Below are 27333 nucleotides of genomic sequence, written 5' to 3' on the forward strand. Positions count from 1 at the left end.
AAGTCGTTTACTTGTTCTTGATCAAATTATCATCCTCTCCAAAATCTTTAAGCACTGTTCAAGTCAAGTTCAATATGAATTTGTTCTTAAATGTGAAAAATTTGTTAAACCATATGAAAATATTGCATGGTAGGCTAAAGAAATTAACATTTTTTAGTGCCTAATGGTTACGAGATCGAGTGATTGTATATTAAATTTAAACTTCTCATTGAAATTGGGCAATGCGAAATCTTATTTTTGTTAAAAAAGAGAGGATAAGCGATGTTTGAATTTAATCCCACGTCACCACGAATCACCATAAAATAATATATTGGGCCTTTTGGGTAAATGAGCTATTTATTGGATCAGACTAAAATTTGAGGCACTCAGCTGCTCAGGCCCAATTAGTGGCGATCGAACGGTTTACTGGAGGTGGTGAAGATGGTAATTTGGTCTGCGATTCGGGGGCATAATTGTCCAGTATGTTTGTGAGATCTGCAGCTATTTGTCCTATTTGCCCGCTTTTAAGGGATTGTGATCAAGCTAGGAAGTTCGGGTCTGGCCTGGGCTATTACCTCTCGGTTGGTAAGGAAATTATTTCAAAGTAACCATAGCACATGGTTAGAACAGAATCTGGTGATTGCCAACACTAGAGTTTATGACTCTTGTTGGCTTATTGTCTTTTTCACAACTTGCGCTCTAATCTAGTATTGCTGAAATGCACAAGTGCATGAGCATGAAGTTGCCCAAATAGATGGGGCACTTTTGCAACTGAAAAGGGCCTCCCCTTGTCGTAGTCGCATATAGTTGTATGTGACTACGACAACTACTCTCCGGATAGGGGAAAAAATCAAAGCACAGACTGGTTGGCAAACTACTCTCCGGATCTACCACAAGAAGAAGCTTACTGTTGTTATCGGTCCCCTCCCTCCTGGTGTTAGTCTTTTACTTTTAGCTGATATGGCAAACTTCTCTTTCTATTGTTCAGTTGCATCATTTCCATGTGTATGAAACAGCGCCTTAAGATAGTCTCAATCCGGATTCCTAATCACTCAAAATGTACCGGGTAAGCTTTTATCAAATACAAGGAATTGCATTTAGTAGATGATTTTAACAATAATCTTAAATAATTGATAAGGAAAAATTCTCTACACTGTTACATAGTGTTTGGTTGAAGTTTTTGGTGGAGATGCCCATCCATCTGAGTTTGGTAATTGTATTATCTCCTCTACCAAATTCATTTTCTTACCTTATTCCTAGTAATTGTATTATCTCCTCTACCAAACTCATTTTCCTACCATATTCCTAGAAACTAAACTTAAGTAATAAAAATGTGTAATCTTATCAATGTATTAACAACAGAATTTTAACCTTGCGGATCAAAATTTAATTTAAAATTTTAGAGGCGTGTAGTGAATGATTTACGAGTTTAATTTTGATTTATTGCGATAACAAATTTTAGAAAAAAAATTGTCAATTTTGTCAATCCATTTTATTCTAAAATCCGCCATAAAATGCAAATTGAGTCAGTAATGGACATCACTTTGCCTACGCATCAAAACAATATTACTACTTTATATCCAATAATAACTTGGTAAAATTAAAGTTTATGTTAGAACAACGGAACAATGGCTAGATACATTAACTTATTAGGTTTACACAGCTAACATGCAGATAAACACAACTAGTTCCACATCTAATGACACAAACACATGAGCGGTTACATCTTGTCAGAATTCCAAGTTGAAATGTATTTAAGGCAGCAATTTTCTGTTAGCATGCCCCTGACCAGAGTTATTCTTCCTCTGGTTCTTCTTCTTCCTGGAGAAGATTTTCTCTGTTGTCATGAGCCCAGAAACCACGCACATCTATGAGCATGCTGGCTACAGTTCCGCCCTGTTTGCAGGCCAGTAGATCACCCAATGTTATCTTGAGGGGATCCGCTGGCTTAACCATATCCCAGATTTCATCCCTTACATCTTCGATACAAAGTTCATAGTTGCCACCATCAATCCATTTGTGGTGTACATCTCTGTTTTTTTTTTTTTTTTTTTAATAAAAAATTAAAAAGGTTAGTCAGCAAAAATTTTAAGTAATAATGTTAAATTATATAATCACTAAATCACATTGTCATTTAAGGGACATTAAAGATCTCCGTGGGTTCATCTTCTAACTCATTTGTCACTGTCTATTTGAGACTTGCAGGACTTGCTCAAGTACTACAAGCAGGAAACAACAGTTTTTTTTCTATAGGAAGATTGTATCAGGCAACATCTCGGCATCTGGATGCTCCCCTTCTATTCTTCCAATAATTGCATTAAATATTCCATTAATTGTTTAGAATTTTGAAAACTTGATGTGTAAAATAATAATATCAATACAACACGTAAATTAAAACCAGAGAGCACATGAAAAATAGCAACGAAAACAAACCCTAATCAAAGATAGAGGTAAATACTTAAATAAATAATTAGTATACCAACAGCATGACATTTTACCTGAAAAGGGAGTGAATATCAGCTGTAGTAAGGTAACCCCTCCCTTGAAGATCAAGACACCGAAACAAGTATGTCAAGCCTTCTGGGGTGTCCTTGTTCTCTAAAGCCAGAACAAAGTCCAAGAAACTCTCAAAATCCATCTCCCGGGCATTCCCACCACCACTCTTTCCACGGCGAACATGTTCATCGTACACTACAGGAAGTACATATTATTTATTTAATTTATTTAAAAAAGACAATGAGGATCAAACTATCAATGACATAGTCACATAATTCAAGGAAAACAATACATGGGTAGCAACCACAGCTATTATTACCAATAGGAAATTGAAGGAAACCAGCACTTCCGAGTTTGGAATATGCAAACAGATGTCCATGCAAATGGTAAAACAGGCAAAATTTACACCGCAAAAACTGAAGAAAGGTAATAATTACTACCTCTCTCAATAAAAATCTCAGTCAGAGTCCCATCTGCATATTCTCGAAGCTCCTGCTTGCTCAATGTCCCATTTGCATCTTTATCAAGAGCAAGAAACATGTCTGCAGAAAATTAGGGATACACATAAACACAAATTGATAGGAAATAGTTTTAACCCTTATTATATTCATCATGAAATTCAGGCCTGTCAATGCATACACATTTCTCAGTGGAAAAAAAAATGTAAAGTAATAATTTAACAAGAAAAATCCCTAAAACTGCCCAAGCAGACATAATACAAACAGGAAAAGATGAAGTAGAATGGACCAGGAGCAGGAGATAAATGAATCGTGAAACCTAAAACTAAGTAAGAAACCCACCACATATACGTTGAGCAGAAGTCAACGAGAACCAGTTTTCAGCTTGTTCAGTGTCTGTGACTTCTTCTTCACTTTCCTGAAATACATAACAGCACACTCAACGTACAGCTTCAAATCAAATCTTAGAAGGAATGAGAACAAAATACAGTTCACAGTTACCATTAAAACAAAGCAAAGAATCGTGTCAGGTATAAAAAGATGAACACCTGGAGGTCCATAACAAGAGGAACCAACCAGAGAGAGAAATGGATAACATGATGTTTAGTTCTAAAGATATTAAGAAAACTTCATATGCAATCGACCTGGTGAAGCTCCATTAGTTCCTGGAGACAATTACTAAGCAACACTTTCTTGATACAGGCTTTTCCTGTAAGCAAAAAAAAAATATTTATGTAGAACTTTGATATTACTAGTAAGATTAAACTATAATGCATTAGCTAAAATTCAATCAGGCAAATGTTCATACATGAGCACAAACATTTCAAAATATATTGTTAAGATACAACTCAACCAACAACTTTGTTGCCCCAGCTAGCGCAATGGTAAACTGACATCATTTACTGCCCCTTCCTACCTACTCAACCTCATGAACCACCATTTACAATAATTGTGCATTTACACCTCATAACATAAAAGAGGTATATTAATGTTCCCTACCTCATGCTCAAAGCCTTATCAGTAGTAAATTATTTACAACACAATATCTAATCGGGTATTCATATAAGGTAATAATCCATCTATGGAATCGAATGTTCATATCCTTCAGATGCAAACCCTTCATGACCTACAAGTTATAACCGTACTAAAGAAACTAATTAGTAATATGCAAGTCTACCACTTTTGCTATCAATGTAATGTTAAAAGTTGTTCAAGGAAGAAGGAATGAAGAATAAGCAGCAGACAAGATGGCAGCACCAATATCAGTAATTGATTAGATTCAATAAAGTAATAAACCAATTGATGCTCTCTTCAACATGTTTTATGGTGCAAAAGATTTTAAAGTTAAACTAATAATGATCAACCTTGGTGGCAATTGATAGGGTATTAGATTCTATGCATCAAGAGCTTTTATTTCATAAAACTCTGGCAGACGACAGGATCATCTATTGCAAAGTATTGGGGGAGCTCATATTTCATCAAAGTCTCATTTTTCTAATGGACAGCAGCATATGTAAGATTCTGAACGTGGAAAAACTCAGATAGAAATAAGCAATAGTTACTCTTGAATGCTAAATATAACAAGCAAAATGTTGACTAGATGCTCCGGTAATATTCAGCAGCAAATGTGTTTAGATATTGGGAATTTCTCTATGAAATTTAGTTTAATGATTTATGTCTGTGAGGGATAACTTTCTGGGGTCAACAGCTCAGTTCACCAACAATTGAGGGAAGAGAAAGACCACTAATGCCAGTGGATCGACTTAAGCATCAATTTCAAAGGCGACAACATGCAACCAGCCTCTAATATTTGGACTATCTATTACAAGATGAATATTGAATATTAGGATTGTGAGTTGTGACAATTTAGGAACTACCGTGAAAACATCAAGGAGAAGTATTTTATATAATCTGTCCTCAATTTCTATCTTTTTTTAATTTAGAGAACATGTTTTCTTATCGGAAAACTGTTATATGGATTATGCCCCTTTTTGTTTTATTTCAATAAATTTCTATTTAATTATTTTATTTAAAAAAAAAACATATCTTTGCAGCAATTCAAAATAGAGGAAAATATGACCATATAACAGCATCTAAACATTGCAACTACATAGTCCAATGCATCTTCTGTTTCAATGAGGAGCTAGCCTTAGTGATCGTACTCCAAGAACAACGTGGCTGGAGGAGGATGTGTGGAGATACCTCCAGGTTATTTACCCAAAAAAAACATTGCAACTAAAAGATATCAGCCATGCAAACCTCGTCTATTAGGATCACAAAAGAAGAAGAATTTGTGCGCAGCAATACGACAATACATTTGAACAAAGGCTGCTGGCATATCACGTAATTGTGCCAAGTTGGGTATAAGACCTCGTATATAGGCCTCCATTTCCTGAAGTGCAACGTAAAAAAATAAATCAAGGTTAACATAATATTTTCATATAAGAAACTGTTCAAATACAATTTGTTTCCCAGCTTCATATTGTGTGCACAAAATAAGCCACTCCAAAGGTTAGAATTCTCAAACATTTAACAGGGTCAAGAAAGCTTCAACTCATTATATCAGATTAAGGTTAGAATGAAAGAAATATATGCATGCCAATTAAATAAAGGATATATAATCATAAATAGTTGGCCTCGTGAAATGTTGCTATGTGAGGAAAATAGTATTTAGAGAATTGCATCGAAGAAGCGACTGTTTTCTATAAATATGGATGACAAAAAATAAATATATAAAGGGGATACCGAACTGATTGTTCAATTTTAAACAATTGGAAGCCTAAAAGCAATAAGAATCCATACATGTGGCTGAAGGAAACCGTCAGAATCCTCATCAAGCTCACTCATATCAATTCTTGCCTGTGTAAGTGAAACCTGCACAACCATAATCAGTAGGTAGCTGTCATAAACATTAGATAGATTCATCAAGCTCCAGTTACAAGCAAACAACTGAAAAATAAATTTTAACGAAGAAACAAAAAAAGAGCCACACATGTATACTTAAGTATTCAGGAGAACTAAACAGCAATACCACTAAAATGGTAAATGTTGGAAGGTGACCTACCGTACGCATCACATAAAGGTAAAAGGGTAAAATGGCAATTCTTCCCTGCTCATCTTTCTCAAACTTCATGAAGTTTGAAGGACTAAAAAAGCGTCGGCATTTGGGACCTATTTGTTCAGTACACACAGAGGCAATGTGGCAAAAGTCTTCATAATTCATCTATAACAAACAAATTGAAGTATGCATGAGGACTGCTGTAAAAATAGAGTACAATGCCAAAGAAACCAAGCAACAATTCAAGAAAAAACATGATCCATAATAAACAAAAGCATGATCCATGATAATCAAAGTTGCAGTAAGTTTGAGACTAACAAGGCGGAAATCTTAGCAAAAGTCATATTTTTAACTGGATGAACAAATGAACATATATCACCTATTTAACAGAAAATAATTAATCTTGACAAACAAAATAAGCATCTTTGAAGATAGAGTATGTTTACATCATTGCTCTGAAACAAATAATATGGTCACAGCAAAAATGCATTATGGCACACACATCAAACTCCAATAAAAGTATATACAGAGTACGTCAACTTGTGAAATAAACTGTCTCTGATCATGAAAAGTATACAAGGATCTAATGCCAATTGAGGAACTTCCATAACCCAGAAGCATGGATTGTTATTAAGGATGTAGTGTAACAGCCCCCAAACTCTTTTTTAAAACCAAGGGGGATTGGTTAAGCCAATCAAGCACCCATGACTTTTGTGGTGGATTTAAAAGATTTATCGTATGTCATAAAATTTGGAAATGTGAAGAAGGAAACACAAATATAAAAACGGCAGACCTTTTCTGCACCAGTAGCATCATCAATCACACAGTTTTCTCGTAAGCATACCCACATTGAATCCAAATCATCAGCATTCAGCAAAAGATCTGATTGTTTCTGTTCAATGTACCAGGAATATCACTAATTGAGAAAAATATCAACTGTTTAAGCAGATATAACCAGAAAAGAGGCAAGCCAGAAAATGAGACCTTTAGAAACCGATACTTTGCCAATCTCTGGACTCTATGACTGATTGATCCATCCTCAGGTTTCTGAATGAAGATGAGGCATATCAATTTTCAAATTAGATATGGAGTGTCTTACATGAATACCAAAGAAATTCAATTCCAAAGCTCAAACACCTAAAAAACATCCTACATAATCTTTAACAAAGAACAAAATGACCTTGAAGGGATACAAGATGTAAGGGTCAGCTCTAGATATCAGGGTGCAACTAACTATATGACAGTTATCTTGTCAATTCAAATTCAATGAATAAAATAGTCAATCTGCATGTTGTTTTTTTGGAAGGGATTTGACAGATTGACAGCAGATACTTACACTAATTAGAACAAGCATATTCAAACAGAAAAAATGTGAGAAGAAATAAAAAGGACACATAAAGATGCACATCCATACAAAATTAAAATAACAGATTTTTATAGATCACCAAGCAAGTCTTAAACGTAGTGTCATGCCTTCATAAGTCAACCATCACTAATTGTATTGAAGAAGTCTACTATGAGAAATGGATAACGTGCTGCGGAAACATAGTATAGGAAACTAATAATTTTACCCGCTTCAATATGTACAGGTCAACAACACTCTTATCCCACACTGGTTAGGGTTCGTGGATGAATCCAAATGAATAGCAATAAAATAATTGAGAAAAGAAAAGGGGGGAGAGGGGGGGGGGGGGGGGGATAGAAACTTGGAATATACATGTAATATACTAAAATCAGTATGAACAAGCAATGCATCCACATGCCTTCTTGTAGAAACTTGGAATTGTACCAGCTTCAGCGCTTTTCTTCTGCTTTTCTTTAAAAATGTCAAGCAAAATTCTTTTTGTTTCAAGCTCTGCACAGTGAATTTATTTAAAAAAAAAAAATAGGTGTTGTTAGGGTTCGAGATTGAGAGACAGCAGATCGCAATAGCATTGAAGAAACATTATACTGCGTCGGATATCGACGCATATGGTATATCTATATACATCACTAACTAGCCAGTATACAGCATCAATAAGTGTTCCACAAATACAGTTCCAGTATGCAATGAGCAATTCAACCTTGCAGGAACCAACTAATAGAGTACCAAAAATTAAGGGCTAAAATAAAAACTCAATTCATGGATTTTTCAGTATCATGGCAAGACAAATCATAATTAATAACAAAATGTAATCGCAAAACTCAAGAGGCAGCACAATCTAGCAAAGAAAAACAAATGTAGCGAAAACGAACCCATCAAGGCTTCAGATCCGAGACCGGCACCGGATCCGATGAAACGGCGTAGATTACGAACCCACAGCATGGAGGATGCCGGAGGGATTTTCCTCTCATGTGTTTCGCCGTCGCTGGAGCCGCTGTACATGGCTGAGTGCAATCGTAACCGTATCTTAGGGATCTCAAACTCAAAGTTCAGGTGCTTCTGCTTTCACCATAACTCCGCTATGGAGCATTAATCTGATCTGATCTGATCTACCACTGGCTGGCCCAACTAGCAAGCAAACATGGAAGGAACCTTATACCTCTTTTCAAGTTTCAAGATTTTGCAGTAACATATCCTAATCAAAGTATATAAAATTTGGGAAATACTTTTGCTAAGTTGTAAGAAAAAAGTTAAAAAGTTAAAAAGTTATTTCATATTATAGGTGAAGATAGAAAAACTGAGTGATGGACCCGCTCTTCTTTTGTGTATATAGAAATATTATTTTTTTCATATAAAATAAGATAAATATAACCCATAAAATTTACCTATATTTTAAGACCAATGTCTTTATATTTTTCAATCGATATGATTTACTTAGCTCCAAATCAAATATATGCATAGATATACTAGTTAACTCCACTTACTAAAATTAAAAACTTATGTCAAAAAATAAAAATAAAAATAAAAAATAAGTTGGATAAGTTAAATATTTTAAATTATAATAAATAGAAAGAGATTATACTTATAATTTTTTTTTTATTTTGAATTAAAATTTTAATTTAAGTTAAATTTTTTTATTTTGAATTAAAATTTTAATTTAAGTTAAATGTTTTAATTATTACAAAATAGAAAGAGATTATACTTATTAATTTAAGTTAAATATTTTTTTAATTATTAATTTCCCCAAATAAAAAAATATGCTATAAAATAAATAGATTATAAATATAATATTTCCCAAATACATATACAAAATACTGAAAAATTATCCCAAAATCAAATTAAGGAATGATTATATGATATAAAATAAAATATGTTTCTCATGTTACATAAGATAATTTTATTTCATGCACACAAAAATTTAATAAATGTACCCTTTTTCTCTTTATCTCATTTCTCTTTAATGGGTCTCCATCTATTTATTTTTTTTCAAATAAAATTATCTCATGCAATTATGGAAGTCCTAGCTGTCCATGAAGGTGTGATCTAGCTTGGCTGTTGAATTAGGTTATTGTCATATAATTCAAGCAGAAAGAATCTATACTAGAGATGATGAATGGAATGAATTACGGTTTGATGACAGTGTCAAATTATGGCACTATCTTTATCTTATACTACATTCTACAGATGATTGCTCACACTCAGTATAAGCATTGGAAGATCTAGTTTCAACTAACGCGGGTATCATATTTTTGTTGGATGGATATTGTAGGTGCGACCAGACAACTTAAAATATTTTCCTCTATTTGTAGGTTTTGGATTCAGAATTTGTACTTGAATCTATTGCTAGTTGGACTGCACCATGTCCATAAATCTAGTACACAGCGCAGAACATAAGTTGTTTATTTATTTGTGCGCCATCTGTGTCTGTAACTTAACATACTATTTTTGCGCATTAATTTCTTACTTTAAAAAATTAATTCAAAATAATTTTTATGGTATGAATTATGACACTCATGAAAATAATATAAATTTATTTTCTTATAATAATGAATTATTATATATTATTTTGAATATCATTTTAGATGCATGGTACAAATTTAGTTGTAATTATAAACAGAGTCTTTTTTTTTGGTAAGCATTATAAATAGAGTTATATAGTCCAAATGTCACATGATAATTGGCCGAGATATGCAGCAGCATACAGGCCTCAACAGTCAACACTCAAGATCATAAATCATAACTGTTGAAAAATTGGAGAAATTTTATTATTTAAACTTATTTGTTATAAGTTTATTATTATTTTTTGTTAACAAGTATGCTGGTTAAAAATTCAACGATAAAAAGTTAAAATTTTAAAGTTTTTAATATATCAAAAGCTTTCACTTTTAATAAAAAAAATTATTTTTAATTCTTTGCCAAAAAATTTGATACTGAGTAATAATTTTATACATATATAAAATAGAAGAAAGTTATACTTGGAACTTTTTTTTTTTCAACCTCTTACAACCATATCTTAACACCGTTGATTTTCGCCAATCAATGGTTATCATTTATTGTGAATTAATAATTAACTAATGAGTTTAATTTGCAAAAATCATAACCGTTGATTGAGGAAAATCAACGATGTTAAAATATGGTTGTAATAAAAAAAATTGTAAGTATAACCTTCCTCCATAAAAAATAATTGGAAGTCTCAATATAGAAAAGAAATTGGAAGATTTCATTGGAAAAAAGATAGAACTTAGTCAAACAATTAAATCTTCTATATATGCCAGCCAATGTGATTTCTTTTGTATGCTGGATGATCCTATTGGCTGAAGTGCATGGACCCCCAACAATTTAGAAGCTTACAACTGTTTTGGCCAGAAGCACTGCAGAAAGAGGTTTCGCTTTGAAATGTCGGAAGCTAAACTCAGGAATTAAAAACTGACACAAAAACAGAGACAGATATATACACACTCCAGAGAAATAATTATCTTGTCTAACTCCTCCTTTCACTTTATGGAACATCATGATCCTGCTTAAGGTGTTGAAGTATAACCACACTGGACACGCCAGTCAGAACATAATTTCAACATTCAAATTTAAATTGAATGTTAATACTTACTATTAAGTAAAACTATTCGGGTTATTTATATAGAATTTTAACAACAACAAAATTATATTATCCGTTTCAATATATAGAGAAAATATGACTACCTGATTACATCCACCAAAATAAAAAATAAAAAAACATGACTACCCTATCACAAGGCATAACAAACCCACTCCACAGCTGCATAACACATACATTTTATAAGAGATCTGCATCATTCATCTGCATTTCATCAATCTGAGTACTGTAATATTGTTCAATATCTCTCAAGATCTTCATATCATCGCTCTTGACAAAATTTATTGCAACACCCTGCAAACCATGATTTGACCAACTATAAGTAAATGTATACATATATGTAATATATACTACATACATCAGAGAGTAGGAAAAGGAAACCCCAAATGGGAGTACTAGAAGGACACAGGAATCAACAGATACCTCTTAAAATTCTCCTAAAGGAAAAAAACAAAGTTTGCAATATGAAAAACTAAGTAACTACTTAAGAGTTCAGAAACATTAGTTCGACTAGTTTAAAAATTCTCGATAGATACCTTGCGTCCAAAACGTCCAGAGCGGCCAATTCGATGAATGTAAAGCTCTCGGTTATTTGGAAGATCATAATTGATAACTAGGGAAACCTGGTAACAGAAGCAATTAGTTGATCAATATTAACAATTAATCCCTCCATATACAACTCAAGGAATTAATGGGAAGAAACTTTAATTGATATTAGCCAAGTTGATGACAAAAGAATTTCATTTGACTGCATTTCTTAAGAACTAAATTAAATTGTTATTATACTAGCCTGTAGTCCCATACCTTCACACTGCTCAAGACATTAAAACACACTGAGAAGAACCTTAGGATGCACCACCCCGCGAACTAGCTCAAAAGGTGGGAGTGCCCAAGGCCTTATAAACCCCACATTAGTTGCCCATACAACCAATGTGGGACTCCAAGTCCCATACCTTGCAAATAGATCCTAACAATCCACCACGCTCCGCGGCCCCCGCGCCCATGCGGGCAGGCTTTGCGCTAGTCTTTTACTAACCCTGGGCGAACACTGCAATGACAGCATCACCACCTGCACCGCTCGATTGCAACTAGGAGACATAGTGGAAGGCTCTGATACCATTTGATAAGAACCTTGAGCTGCACCACCCCAAAAGCTAACTCAAAGTGTGAGAGTGCCTAAGGCCTTATAAACCCCACATTAGTTGCCCATACAATCAATGTAGGACTACAAGTTTCATACCTTGCAAATGGGTCCTAACACACAAACAAGGCATAAATTAAGAACAATATCTAACGGAAATAAAATTACATATAAACTGACATATGATCAACAAAGGAAGAACCAGAAACTCTAGTTACAATGAGAATGCCAAAATTTTGTTAAAACCCTAAAATTTGAAATGCCAGGGCCCATTAACACCCTCTAAATACTATTTCCTATGGTTGTTAGACTAAAAAGTCAGTATACAATAAAATTAAACAGTCATTAAGAGAATATTCATCTACTTCTCATCAAGTCAGTAATTATTTACTATATACCAGTGACTTGATTGGTGTAATAGTACCTCTATCCAAAAAAACATGTTTTTTACCGCCACACAAAGGTAAATATTTGTTGCTAATGAACAAGATATTGAGGAATTGTCCATACCAAAAATCACAATTATTAATACAAGCCTTTTCCCCATAAAAAGGGAATCTTTTGTTACAAGGGAAGCAGAAGCACTATCGATTATTCAAGAATCTAAGTCCATACCAAAAATCATAATTATTAATACAGGCCTTTTCCACATAAAAGGGAATCTTTTGTTACAAAGGAAGCAGAAGTACTATCGATTATTCAAGAATCTAAGTAGATTTGTTTTATAAATAGAGGATATCAATGAGCTTCTATAAAATGTAGGGGTGACAAAAAAAAAAAAAAAACACTCCCCATTAAACCATGATTAGTGAGAGTAGGGATGAGGGCAATTCTAGCACGCAACCTTACCATTTCATATTTGCAAAGAGGCTACTTCTCAGATTCAAACATTTGACCTTTCAATCACAAAGGAATAGATGGTATGGGCTTCGCAATCCTTTCCTTCTGCATGAAGTCTTGTCTTTTATTGGAATGAACTAAAGTTTATCTTTTGCAATTACTTTTGTCATTGGAATTGGTTCCATGTTATTAAGGTCTAGGAGTGATTTCATTGTGCTTAGTAGTTAGCATGCTTTCATTACCAAATGGCACTATTCTTATTTGGAGGAATATTTTGTTTAGAACCATTCTGGCTAAAAGATTAATTTTGGAAAGAGTGGTTTGACTTTGGCGGGTATATTTTAACTCTTTTTGAAGTTTGTTGTCTATTATATTTTCTATCTTTTATGATTGAAGTTGTGATATAAATGTTATTTTATACACATAATATTATTTTTTATAATTAAAATTGGGAATATAAGATCTTATGATCCGTGTCGATCCCATGATTTATGATCAAGCTACCCATTCTTATCTTAGGCAAGATCTCAATCTTGACAACCATAATACCACTGCTCCAAGCACAGATGGAAAACAAATAAATAAATAAAAACAGAAGGTGTAACAAACTTGCCTGCTGTACATCAAGGCCACGAGCCCAAACATCTGTTGTTATCAGTACACGGGTTGTTACAGCACGGAATTCTGCCATAACTGCATCTCTTTCTTTCTGAGGCATGTCACCATGCATTGACGAGACGGTGAAATTATTATTACGCATTTTTCCAGTTAACCAGTCCACCTGTTCCAAGCGGATATAAATATTAACATGAAAAAAATGATAAAAAGATAACAATGAGAAAATATAGAAAGATAGTACAGAATGTATTAATCTACTATTAGCATATGTTCAAAGTGAGATGAAATGGAAGGCCTATCCTACAAAACCTTTATAGTTTTCATTTACCTTTCGCTTAGTGTTACAGAATATAACAGCTTGAGTGATGGTGAGACGATCATAAAGATCACATAGAGTATCAAACTTCCATTCCTCCCTTTCAACGGCAACAAAACATTGCTTGATGCCCTGTCATTGGGAGTGGGGCAATTGTGTGCATTTCCAGTTAAAAATCAAAAGGCACTAAGACAATGAAAACAATTGCTCACCTCCAATGTCAATTCATCACGTTTTACAAGGATCCTTACTGGATCTGTCATAAATTTATTTGTCATCTCCAGTATTTCATGAGGAAGGGTAGCAGAAATCAAGACAACCTACAAAGTAAGAATGTATTGATACAGAATATACTTCATAATACTAATTACGCTTTGGAAAGAATACAGACAAGAATGTTTAACAAGTATACAGCAAGAGCACCATGCACAAACATCAATTCAGTAACTAGGACTAAGAACCCTGAAAGATGCATCCATTTCAGTTATAAACTGAACCACAAAAGTAAATTTTTGGTAATTAGGCCAGCACAACTTTAAAATCTGAATAAAAAACAGGAATTATAAAAACCTGTAAAAGGATCTCCTCATCAAGTTACTTCATTAAAGAATAGTGCAACAATCAATTGATAGTGCTGGCTGCTTATTATGGAAAAAAGTAGCAACTCTATTCTTCGGTAAAAACATTAACTTAAAACTCTAACATCACTGATTTTAGGGGCTTAGTTTTCAATGAAAACAACTAATCCAAATTACATACAAAAAAATCTTCAACTTCCTTGAGGCTTTAGACTTCTCATATTCCCGGTCATCAAAACCCCATTCATACTTGAATTTCTGGCTTGATTTCATTGCCATTTCCCCTCATTGTCACGTCTATGGAACATGTCAGGCCACTAAATCCAATTTTTAGACCAGTACATACCACACACCTCCCATATCCCTATTCATTGGTAAAATTCTTCTGAATTGGAATCCTAGTTTGTTTCAATATCATTTTGTTTATTTTCATTGTCATGCAGTAAATCTTCATGGCAAAAACACACTATCAATATGCACCTTAGTTTGTTTTAACATACAATAAGATTCCAAATTGCAGAATCTTCATTCAAAATACATTAACACAGACAAAAAGAGAACCTGAAGGTCTGGTGGGAGATATCTATAAACATCATAAATTTTGTCTTTAAACCCTCTGCTCAACATTTCATCGGATTCATCCTGTTATAAAAAAGAAAAAATATATGAGATAATCCCTGACAACAACAGAAAGAAAAATGCAATAGAGTATTGGCAAGTGGAAGTAACGAACTCACTAGAACTAGCATCTTTATAGCTCCGGCGCGCAAAGATCTCCTCTTGATCATGTCACAGACTCGGCCAGGTGTTCCAGACACCACATGAACTCCATACTCAAGCTTCCTTATATCTTCTCCTACACTTTTACCTCCAACGCATGCATGTGCTTGTATATTTATGAAATCCCCAATAGCCAATATAACCTTTTCAGTCTGCGAGGCCAGTTCCCTCGTTGGTGACAAGATTAAGGCCTGCACCCTGTTCATAAATCATAAAATGCAAATCATAAATTACACATCTAAAAAAAGACGATGAAAATGCACGCATATTTAAAAGAGAAAAATAATTGTACTTCTAGAGGATATAAACTGTGTCATTTTAAATCAATCCTAACCCTTGATTCCGTCAATCAAAGGTTATAATTTATTGGGTCAAACTTATTAATTAATTAGTAATTCGTAATAAATTATAACCGTTGATTGACGGAAATCAACTATTAGAATCTAAAATGACACAAAGTTATATCCATTAAAAGGATAAAAGATTTTTCGCTATTTAAAATTATAACAATCTTTGAATTACCTTACTTTGGGCAAAGAAGTTTTCAATAAAAAAAAGTTACTTTATGAGAAAGAGATTAAGAAAACAAAAAAAAAATATTAGAAAAATGTTTGTAATGTTAAAGGAAATAGAGTTATATGTTATTTTAAGTGAGAGAAAGACACAAATTAGTATTTTTTATTTAAGATTTAAATTTAAAAAAAAAATCACTCACTTTCTCCACTAATTTTCATTGTTTGTGCCTCCCTCTCACTTTAAATAAAACAACTCTATCCTTTAAAACCACAAACATCAAACCCGAGAACTATTAAAAGACATAGACACAAAATAATATTTTTTATTTAAAATTTAAATTAAAAAAAAATCACTCACTCTCTCCCAAGATTTTCATTTCTTGTGTCTATCTCTCTAAAAAATGAGATAGCTTATGTGATTTAAAAAATGAGAAGCATCAATTTCCCACAAAATAATCTATTCACAAAATTTCTTAAATTCACACTATCCATTATCACAGAAATATCAATCAAAATCCTTAGTTAGCCTAAAAAAATTTCTATTGATGAAATAAAAATTCCTAACCTAGAAATTCAACCCAAATTACTTTTTTTCCTCGCCGAATGCTTAGACAAACACAGTACTAGAGCCTGCAAAACGAGCTCGACTCGGCCGGCCAACCTGCCAAACGGGGCGGGGCGGGCTGAGTTTTTCAACTCATCTCAAAAGCGGGATGGCCGACATAGGCAAGCCGAGGCGGGTCAGTGTAAAATAGGCTCGGACGGGCTGAGTTATTCAGCCCACTTTCAAAAGCGGGGCGGGAGCTGACTCATTTTTTGGCGGGTTGACGGCGGGGCGCCCACTTTGCCACCTCTACACGGTACCATACAATAAAAACACAAAAAGAAAAGAAAGGAACATACTTTCTGACAGAGGTGTCGACGACCTGGCAAACGGTGAGGGCGATCATGGAGGTTTTTCCGGTACCGGATTGAGCCTGAGCGATGACGTCACGTCCCTGGATGATTGGCGTGATGGCGCGTTGCTGAATAACCGAGGGTTTCTCGAACCCGTATTGGTAAATTCCTCGTAACAGATTGTCCTTTATCCCCATCTCTTCGAAGCTACCGATCGCCTTTACGCCCTCCGTCGTCTCGAAGTCCAGCTCCTCCGCCGCTTTCGGCGCTCGCCGCCGGTTCGCGGGCACCATCGACGCTGTGGCCATCACCGCATAAAGACTTGGATTGATTTTTTACCTTTTTTTGGTTGTATGAAGCGAAAGATGCGAAAGTGTAAATTAAGGCTTCTGAGTCTCTTTGGGGTTTAAAGTCTTAACTCTCTGTCTCTCTTTAGGGTTTAAAACTTTTTTTTTTTTTGGTAAATTAGGGTTTAAAACTTTAATTTTTTTTTTTTTTGATAATAAAAACTTTAATTTCAAAGTTAATCCAAATTACAATAACGGCAATCAACCAATTGAAATATCTCAAAATATCAATAGCTCGATTGAGAGTTAGGTTTAAAAAAAAATTAAATTTTTTTATTAATCTCTTCTCTTATTTGTGAATTTAAAAAAGTAAGAGGAAGGAATTGGAAAATTTCACAAAACCTTATTTATTCTTAAAATTGAAGTTTCCCTTTCTTTGGGTTTTAACTCTCAAGCAAGGGGAGAAAATACCCTTCATTTTTTCTTCTCTTCTCTCTCTTCCCCTTCGATTCGCTTCCTTTCCCTCCCCTTCAAACTTCCAAACAAAGTTGTATTTGCTTTGTTTTCATGCCTTATAAATGGCTTAACAACCGTTCGGGTGTGTTAGCCCATACATTCAGGAACATGACCCTGCAACTACACAAAACTATGAAGCACCAACACTTCAAAAAAGACCCTTCGTGTCCGATACTTTCTGACATTCCGACACTCCAACACTCATTGTAAATACTCAAAAAAAGTTGTGTTACGTTCCGTTTTTAGTTCCAACTATTAGATTCGTTGGACTACGATTATCATTTTATTTTTATTGAGTTTAATATAAATATTTGGGATGTCTTATGCTTCTTTGCAAAATTAATGCTATTATAAGTTTAGCTCCACTTTTTTTTGTTAAATTATTGAATATTAAATATAATATACACTACATAAATTAAAGATATTATTTAATATCAAAAAGTGTCATAACGTGTTGAAATTTAACATTTTTTAGAATTAACGTATCAGAGTGTCATATCGTGTCATGTCACGTGTCCCGTATCGATATCGGTGTTACATGGCCACAAAATATACAGAAAAAAAAAAAGAAGTACTTTGACATAATTATTTAAATTATTTTAAAATGTTATTTTAAAATAAATAATTATATATTATAGCTAAAATCGAATTAGATTAAGATTTACTTGGCTAGTATTTGACCTAACCGTTGAACCAATTCCTCCTGAATTGAGACCCTTAGTTATACTAATTTCTCTTTTAGTTAGACAAGCGAAATTTATTTTTATCTTAATTATTGCAAAATATTACAATAAGAAAATTATTTTTGTTTGCCCATTTATAACATCTTTCCATAATGTCATCCCAAATAGTGTAATTGTAACGCAATAATCCTAATTCATCATCATCTACAAGTAAAAAAATCAAAAACATAAAACTCAAATTGTTTTGGGGTTGTTGTTGGGAGTTGGATCCGATCCAGACCCAAATTTAAATGGATGGGTTTTGGTATGGACTTGCTCCTCACCCGTCAACTTGAGTAGCAGCCCAGCCTTTGTCCTCATTTAGTTTTTTTCTCATATGATATGCATTCACATTGTACGATTCTATCTCATTCACTTGTAGAACCACCTCTTCAGCATACTACCCTCACAACGTGCACACTCTTCCTATATATCTTGAGGAACTCACTCGCAATTCATAAACATTTATTCTTAGAAACTCACCTTTGCATTCAATACATGGAATTCCTTTGACTATAGTAATTAAGAATCTGAGAGATAAAATTCAAGTAAGAAATTATTGAGATACCAAAATTGAACATTAGCCGTAATATAATAAAATAAAATAAAAAAACTAAAATTGCAATTAAACCAATAGTTTAATTAATGCGAAGATGAGCAAATGTTTAAGTAAAAAGAACACTCGAGATTGCAAACCAGCAAGGGAAAAAAGTATACACTAAAAAATTGGAAATCACGTGTAAATTTCTTTCTTTCTGTTTTTTAGTAGAAGTAAATTTCTTTTTAATATCATTAAAAACTGAAAAAGAAAAATGTATAAACTCACAAGTCTCAATTTAGCTACTTCAAGACTCGAAATTGGACGAAGAAGGCAACGATGTTTGAACGGAAGAGGTCCAAACTAAAGTTAAATGCAAGATGATCCTCTTGACATTCAGCCCCATAAAATGTCTTAATGGATATTGTTTTGACTGTTTTTCAATAAATGGAAATTCACTCAGAAGAGATAATCTAGTTCATTTGAAGACGATCTATCTTGCAACTAGAAAGGGCACGTCGTCCTTTTTTTTATTGTTACATGTTAGTTGCTTTGTCAAGTTTTTACGATAAAAATAGGCTTTAATGTTTCCACCGTGAATATAGATAAATTATTTATATTTATTCTTAAAATAATATTGTTTTTAAAATTGAAAAATTAAAATATTATAATAAAAAAGACTATTATAACTCTGAAATAATTTATAATCATAAAAATACCTTGATTTTTATCCCAAAATGACATTGTTTTGGGCTCAATGTAGATAACTTATCTACATTGACTGAAAAAAAATATGAAGCCATAAAAATAAGAAGAACATGTTTCTCCTTTTTAAAGACAGTCATTTTAGTTAAAACTACTCTTTTTATTTAATATTTAAATTAAAAAAAGTTTCTTATTTTCTTCTACCATGATTTCTGTTTCTCTCACGGTACAACACGGTAATTTTGACTAAAATAACACAATTTTATGTCTTTTAAAAAGATAAACATTAAATTCTAAAAATAATAAGTAGTTTTTTCTTCCTTTTCATCATCAATATTAATTTCTCTATAAAAAAAACAATCGATCATGACAACCAACTTAATGGTAGAAACTTTTAAAATTAGAGTGTGAAGTTGATTTCAGAAGTTATCTTCCACTGAGTTTTTTTTTCTGATAAACTAATTAGCTGATTGTACGATATTGTGAGAGCCATGAGGTTTTTTTTGAAAGAGAAAAATTACTCTTAGGTGGTGTTTGGTTGTGAGCTTTTCAGCGGATATCTATGTTTCTCAAGTATGGCTTTTAGAAACACCACGATTGTTTCAACATATTTTCACCAAAAACTCATCTATCCAATTTGTATGGATTTATGAGAAACATAGATATCCGTACTGTTTAGAAACCCAATTTGAAGGTGGAATTTTTCGGAAAACCGGTTATCTGGCTTTTAATGCACTGTTGATTTCATAAAGTTACCTAATTTTTTCAGTAAAGTTTTTCCCCACCAAACAACTTTTTTTTACATTTTTCTACCTATCTCACTTTATCTATCTTTGCAATCATTTCTCTATCTATTACATTTCCTTACTATTCTAAAAAAAATTCCCCAACCAAACGCCCCTTAGGGATAGGATATTACGACAACCAAGTAAAGTTACAACCAATGTTACTACCAATCAATCTCACCGTTAGATTGGTAGTAATGATCCTAATGTTCTCGTTGGTCTCTTAAATAGTCCCTCGCTATTCGTTTCTCTCTCCCCCTTCTCTCTCTTCCCTTCTCTCTCTCTCAATATACACGTGCAGCCCATAGCCTCTGTCCCGACGCCGCCGTCTGCCTCCGTCGCGCGCCGCCGCTGCATCTCGCGGAGAGCTTCGCGTTTTTTGGGTGAAAAAAAATTCTTAAATAAGACATTATTAACACGTTACGGAGCTACCGCAAATAAATCCTAAGTATAAATCTAAGGAATAGAGAAAAAGTTCCTCTATTAGGGTTGTGTTGCTTCGGTTCAGTTCGTTTTTTATACCTAACTAAACTAAATCGAAAAAATGGTTCTAATCAAATATATCGAATTGGTTTTGAAAATTGATTCAATTTTTGGTTCTAAAAAATGTAGCATGGTTTGATTTGGCTTGCTATTCGGTTTGGTTTATTTTTTATATTGAATTGAATTGAACTGAATTGGAAAAGTGTTTCGATCAGACAAATCAAACTATTTTAAAAATTGGTTGGATTTTTGATCTGGTTCAGAAAAAATAGTTTGATTCTTAAATCGGTTTTGGAGAAATATGATGCAGCTTGTTTCAGTTCTTTGGTTTTTGCATACTCCAGGAGTGAATATGGTTCATATCGGTTCAGTTTTTAACCTGAATTAATCAAACTAGTTCGAAGAAAATGATGCAGCGGCGCGACGGAGGCAGGCAGCGGCGGCGCGACGGAGGCTATGGCCAGTGAGTGTATACTGAGAGAGAGAAGGGAGAGAGAGAGAGAGAAACGGATAGTGAGGGACTATTTAAGAGACCAACGAGGACAGTGGGATCGCTACTACCAATTTAACGGTGAGATTGATTGGTAGTAACATTGGTTATAACTTTACTTGGTTGTCACAATATCTTATCCCTTACTCCTGCTACAAGTACATGTGATAACTTTCTGTCTTACACATTTTTCGATAACTGTGCCACTTTTTTTTTTCAGATGATAGAGCCTACAAATTTATCTCGATATGAGATAACTTATTTCCTTTAACATTAGATTAATAAAACATTTTTTTTTGAAAAGAAGAAGAAGAAGCATTTCACAGGTTTCTATGTAAGTGTGGCAGGAGATTAGTTTCTTCTTGCAGCGTAAGAAAATATTCCCTCAAATTATTATCCCACATTTATTTCGTATTTGTTTACAAAAGCATCTCAGTTAATTGGGATAGACAATATAGCTTTAGCTCCGTTGAAGTTCCTTGCACGAATTTTCTAATTTCACATAGAAAATGCCATTAACAACCACACTTAGAATCATAGGAGCTTTGTTTTAAAATTAACTCACATCAATATAAGAGAACCTCCTCAGAATATTACTACTTAGGTTATCCGTGCATTGTTAGGACTTTTAAATTTAATATTTATAAAAAAAATATTTTATTTAATAAATCAATATTTAATAAATTATTTAATTAGTAACTTTAAGAAAAAAATTATAATCAAAAATATTTAAAAGAGAACATTTGCTTTGAAAAATATATTAATGCAAAATAAATAAATATATACATTCTTATAATTTTATAAGGTATAACAGAAAAATTATTATTTAAAGTTTAATGTTTATTTAACTTAATTTTTTGTTATATGTTTGTAATTTAGAAACACACACATATATATGAGGTTGCATTTTCTCTTGCAATATAAAAGGAGCATTTTTTCCCCTAAAGATACAATCAAGTGGACCTCATTAATTTAAAAGAGAAAAATATATTGACACAAAAATCGAACTCTCACATTAGCAGCAGAGGAATATTATTCTTGCAAGATATAAGACTGTAGCGATAAACAAGTCTTATGTTACAGGAACAAGATTCCTCTCATGCTAGTGAGGGTAAGATTTTAGTGTAAATATATATATATATATAAGAAAAATATTTTATCATGTCGTATGAGAGTTATTTTCTCCTAGTAGTGATCATTTAATTTTCGTGCAATATTTTCTTTTGCTTTTTTATTTTTTTAATAGATGTAGACACCACATAAGATGTGTCTACAACATGAGAAAATTTTCTCCTACTGCATGAGAAAATCAAAACTCATATATATATATATATATATATATATAATTGGTTATATGTGTAGGAAAAAAAAATTCTCTTTTTTTTATAAATAAAAAATACATATATATATATATATATATATAAAGTCATTATATTTATTTTGATATCGTAAGTAAAATTTTTAGGATATACTAAATTTATATAATTTTAGTCTTTATCTTGTCCAATATAATTTTCTGACTCAATCTTAAATATAGTTTATAACATTTCGAAAAAAAAAAGCTTACTTTAGTCCTTTAACTTTTTCTTAATTTTCAAAATAATCTTTTAATTAACTTTTGTATCAAATTAAATATTCAAATTATTGTTTACCAAAAAAAAAATATTCAAGTTATTAAATTAGCACAATACCATTTTCTAAAGACCAATCCAATAACTCTTCTTAAAAGGTTAAATAAATGTCATCATCGTAGATAACAAAACGTTATCAGTGCAATGTAGGAGTTAAGTATAATTAATTCTTTAATAGTATTAACAAAAGTAACTTTTAAGTAAGTATTGTGCTACTTTGGTAACTTGAAGAGTTATATGGGAAAAATATTTATCTTTTAAAGGATGGTTATTTTAGTTTAAATTAGTGTTTTTATTTAAAATTTAAATTAAAAAAATCACCGTCTTTCTCTCCAATAATTTTTATTGCGTATCTCTTTCTCTCACTTAAAATGACAAATACTAAATATTATATATATATATATATATATATATATAAGAAACAAACTAAATAGAAGAAACTGTAATTCTAATAAACTCAACAACATCATCTACTATAAATTGGATAGATCTGGATCCTATCATCATGTTAAAAAAAATGTAGGGAATCATAATTATATAAATATAGATTAATGGTGATAAAGTAAAAGAGAAAAAAAATTAGGTAATTACAAAATTATAATCATTGATTTACATTGTGATCTTCTCACATAATCATATCATAATTTTTTTAACATGAGAATATCCATTTTCAAATTGGACACACTCCTTAAAAATCGGGAGGTTCCAGTCAAATTTATGTGCAGTTGAGGCTTTTCAAACTTAAAGATTGTTTAAAAAGAAAAATTATATTGACAAACTTTTTTTTTACAAACTTATAAATTACACTATATCTGACCGATAAGACTTCACTCAATAGTATCTTACCGGTCAGACATAATATAATTTGTAGAAATTTGTAGATATAACATTTCCTTTGTTTAAAAGTTTAAAAAGTTAAATAAAATAAAAAACTGAGTGATGTTAATAGTTAACAGTTCATTAATCATTAAGTACTTTTATTAAGATAATCTTATAATGAATAGTGTTGTTAAATGCATGTCAAGATATATATAAGCCCGAAATGAAAAGTACATTTTTAATTAATTTTTTCCATTTGATATTATTATTTAGCCGTTCATTAAATGATAAGGAATTTCTTTTTAAATGAAAGGAGCTAAGCCCCGAAGGAAAAAAAAAAGTCATTTTGCTTCGCACTTGGCTACTTATCGTTTATCGCATAAGATCCAGAACAGTGACCATTGTGCCACTGTTCCAACACTTTTTTACCTAAATGCCACGCTTACGAACTTTTTCCCCAAACTGCCACGCAGGCAAGTTCGCTGGGAGTAGTAGTGAACTACGTGTTCTAATGTGTCAGTTTCCTGATGGTGCAGGAGTTCGCTTCTGACACAGGCAAACTTGGGTGTAATAAATGCTGACACCCATGCAAAGTTCGCTTCCATCCACAGCGAACTAGGTGGGTCACGTGTCTGACAGGAACTTAGTTCGCTGGGGGTGAAGGCGAACTCCTTGCCATGTGTCAATTGGCACACAGTTCGCTGACTGGGCCAGCGAACTAGGTGCCAAGTGGCCTGCCACTGACACAATACGCTGGACCCAGCAGCGAACTCTGTGCCACGTGGCAACACCCCATAAGTTCGCTGCATGGGGAAGCGAACTACTTGCCGACAGTTACAGTTCGCTGGCCTAATTTAACTTCCCTTCCCGACCCATTTTGTCATTCTCGTGCTTTTTTCTTTAAAGGTCCATTCTTGTTTGTTATTTTTTGCTATTTCAGTACATAAAATGAGTGAGAGTAACAATGACGTAATCTGTGTTCTATATTACAATGGGAGGAGATATTTTAGACCGAACGGTCAAGTGTTTGAAGGAGTTACGAAGATGTTCCGAATGAGTCCGCATTGCAAATATATTGAGCTGAAGAAAATCATATACAAGAAGTTGAGATTACAACGAAGTCAATCCATGTCTCGATTGATTGCTAGATGTGCTTCTGGTAACCTAGTGCAATGGGTTGCTGTGGAAGTGGTTGAAGATGAAGATGTGTCACTAGTAGTTGATGTATTTCGACAGCATGAAGAGTCCTCATACATCGAGTTATATTCGGAACTAAACACCTAGACATTAACAGGGAGCCGCTAGTAAATCCCGATGATATGCATGTGTCACCCCACCACCATCACCCCCAATAACACAACCTTTAGATGTGATTCCTGCCAATGACATGTATGATCTGCCGTGGCGTACTGTTAGTTCCGAGGAGGAGGTTGATGAAGGTCTGGTCCCTGACAGTGACTCGTCGGATACAGAAGTTGATGGTGATTTCGAATTGGAGCCGTCCACTGCATTGGTTGAACCGATTCCATCACCGGGCATTGTTGGTGCGCATGACCCACCACCTGCTGCAGGTTAGGTAGTTTACCGTTTGAGTTTTATTTTAGTTTTTAAAATGGTATTACTAATGACATGCGAAACTTGTGTTAAACAGGAGAAGATAATGCTCCATTTTGGTCGCAAATACCACATTACACGAACATTAACTGGGCACACCCCGATCAAGAGTGTGATGACATGCAAGAGGCACAAGTACCAAATTGGCAAATGGGTCAAGAGCTCTATAAGGACCAGCAGTTTGAAAGCAAGCAGGATGTACAAATGGCCATCAAACAATATTGTATGGCAAATAATCGCACAACTGTCGTGCTAAAAAGTGATACGAAAAGGCTGATCATGATTTGTCAAAATCACAATGATGGTTTTCCATGGAGGATGCAGGCATATGTCAAAAAAGGCGGTCATGAATGGATAATAGGCATATGGAACAACATCCATACATGTGTTAGTCAAACACTTTCACAGGATCACAAACAACTTAACTATAGTTTCATTTGTTCATTGATCATCGATAAGTCAACCATCCGCTCTATGCTTAAATAAATATCGTATTCATAACGCTAATACGCTATTGTTTGTCAATCCGCATAAATGATACGTGAAGAGCCTAGCGTCAAAATTGGCTTAATCCAGGAGAGGATTGCATCAAGTCTAGGATTTCATATATCATACAGAAAGGTCTGGAAAGCAAAGCAGAAGGCAATTGTGAGGGTCTTTGGGGATTGGGATGAGTCGTACGCGTTTCTGCCGAGATGGTTGGGTTATATGTTATTGTTTTCTCCAGGGTCTGCTTATAAACTTGACGTGAATGAACATAGGATTGATGGTCGCCTCGATGGATCGCACAAGGTGTTCAAAAGGGTTTTTTGGACATTCAAACAGTGTTTAATTATTGCAAGCCTATGCTCCAGATCGATGGGACACATTTGTATGGAAAATACCACGGAACGCTATTGATTGCTACAGCTGTTGACGATAACAATTATGTCCTGCCTGTTGCTTTTGCTGTTGTTAGTTTGTGAGAATATTGAAAATTGGTCTTGGTTTTTGGCCATGTTACGGATCCATGTGACTCAGAAAGATGGAATATGTCTTGTTTTTTATCGACATATCGGTATATTGAGCCGTCAATAATGTTGACTTAGGGTGACAACCACCCAAAGCGTACCATGTTGACTTAGGGTGCCCTACTCACGATATCTGTACATGTATTGCATATAAAACAATTTATTAAATAGATTAATTAAACTTTAAAATATTTAACTACTAACATTAACATGCAATTACTAAACTACGAATATTAGACTAATTAAAATAATAAAGCAAATACTATGTCATCTAACCTAATGTGTCATCAACATTAACCCTAAAAATTATCTTAACCTAAATCCTGTAAATAAATAATGTATATAAAACAATTTATTAAATAGATTAATTAAATTATAAAATATTTAACTACTAGCATTAACATGTAATTACTAAACTACTAATATTAAACTAATTAAAATAATAAAGCAAATAATATGTCATCTAACCTAATGTTTCATCCTACATATAATATAATTAACAACAATTAAATAACAATAAAAATTTGAAACATAAATTTATGAAATCATAAATGACTAATCTCAAACGAAGACAAATAATGGAAATGAGAGAGAAAGAAAATTAAGAAACAGAGGAGATTGAGAGAAGAAAAATAAGAGAGAGAGAGAGGGAGGAGGGGGAGCCTCGGCTGGGGAGGGGAGAAATGGGGGAAGGGGGAAGGGGGTGGGTTTATATAGGGCTGTGAAATGTAGCCGTTACACCAAGTTCGCTGCTCCCCCCAGCGAACTTGGTGCATGTCAGTCACGTGGCATGCTAGTTGTTGCACAGAGTTCGCTGATGTGGCCAATGACCTCTCTTGCATGCAAGCCACGTGGCCTGACTGGTGAGGCATTAATTGCAACAGAGGTCGCTGGTGGCTGTAGCGAACTACGTGTCCACTAGAAACGTGACACATCATCAGACAGAGTTCGCTACAGCCTTGAGCGAACTTTCCCTCGTTGCAGTTTGGCATATTTTACTGTTGGCGTGGCATTTAGGTAAAAAAGTGTCAGAACAGTGGCAGAATGATCATTGTTCCTTGGATATTGTTCCCATAAGATC

The 27333-nt window shown here is 33.5% G+C and overlaps 2 protein-coding genes and 1 non-coding gene across 3 annotated transcripts; all 3 read right to left on the reverse strand.

The window, feature by feature from the left end:
- Window positions 1–1537: 1537 nt before the first annotated feature.
- Window positions 1538–8525, reverse strand: LOC133294503 (probable serine/threonine-protein phosphatase 2A regulatory subunit B'' subunit TON2). Its single transcript, XM_061493184.1, has 12 exons — window positions 8227–8525; window positions 7755–7846; window positions 6976–7038; window positions 6785–6883; window positions 5998–6156; window positions 5736–5807; window positions 5193–5325; window positions 3578–3642; window positions 3276–3351; window positions 2916–3017; window positions 2478–2670; window positions 1538–2011 (listed from the first exon to the last, which is right to left on the reverse strand). Exons 1-12 carry the CDS (start codon window positions 8354–8356, stop codon window positions 1774–1776), a joined length of 1422 nt encoding a protein of 473 aa, XP_061349168.1. The 5' UTR covers window positions 8357–8525; the 3' UTR covers window positions 1538–1773.
- On the reverse strand, window positions 2156–2274 carry LOC133294571 (small nucleolar RNA snoR104). The gene has a single exon (XR_009749228.1). It is a non-coding gene; the product is annotated as a small nucleolar RNA snoR104 (small nucleolar RNA).
- Window positions 8526–10955: 2430 nt separating the features above from the next.
- On the reverse strand, window positions 10956–17027 carry LOC133294541 (eukaryotic initiation factor 4A-3-like). The gene is made up of 8 exons (XM_061493229.1): window positions 16659–17027; window positions 15198–15438; window positions 15022–15102; window positions 14095–14202; window positions 13895–14014; window positions 13562–13729; window positions 11504–11590; window positions 10956–11261 (listed from the first exon to the last, which is right to left on the reverse strand). Exons 1-8 carry the CDS (start codon window positions 16958–16960, stop codon window positions 11148–11150), a joined length of 1221 nt encoding a protein of 406 aa, XP_061349213.1. The 5' UTR covers window positions 16961–17027; the 3' UTR covers window positions 10956–11147.
- Between the last annotated feature and the right edge of the window lie 10306 nt (window positions 17028–27333).

This window comes from Gastrolobium bilobum, unplaced genomic scaffold (genome assembly GCF_033153095.1).
Source record: "Gastrolobium bilobum isolate Gb01-03AN ecotype WA unplaced genomic scaffold, APGP_CSIRO_Gbil_v1 utg5188, whole genome shotgun sequence".
NCBI classification, from domain to species: domain Eukaryota; kingdom Viridiplantae; phylum Streptophyta; class Magnoliopsida; order Fabales; family Fabaceae; genus Gastrolobium; species Gastrolobium bilobum.

What these genes read in the sequence shown, in the direction of transcription:
- LOC133294541 (XM_061493229.1), bottom strand. Translation starts at nt 16,960, where the DNA reads ATGGCCACAGCGTCGATGGTGCCCGCGAACCGGCGGCGAGCGCCGAAA. An exon ending in GTGATGAATTGACATTGGAG is followed by an intron (nt 14,015 to 14,094) that starts GTGAGCAATTGT and finishes TCCCAATGACAG; the next exon opens with GGCATCAAGCAATGTTTTGT. An exon ending in GTGGCCTTGATGTACAGCAG is followed by an intron (nt 11,591 to 13,561) that starts GCAAGTTTGTTA and finishes TTCTGTTACCAG; the next exon opens with GTTTCCCTAGTTATCAATTA.
- LOC133294503 (XM_061493184.1), bottom strand. Translation starts at nt 8,356, where the DNA reads ATGTACAGCGGCTCCAGCGACGGCGAAACACATGAGAGGAAAATCCCT. An exon ending in ATGCTACTGGTGCAGAAAAG is followed by an intron (nt 6,157 to 6,784) that starts GTCTGCCGTTTT and finishes TGTTTGTTATAG; the next exon opens with ATGAATTATGAAGACTTTTG. An exon ending in GATATTCACTCCCTTTTCAG is followed by an intron (nt 2,012 to 2,477) that starts GTAAAATGTCAT and finishes AAAAAAAAACAG; the next exon opens with AGATGTACACCACAAATGGA.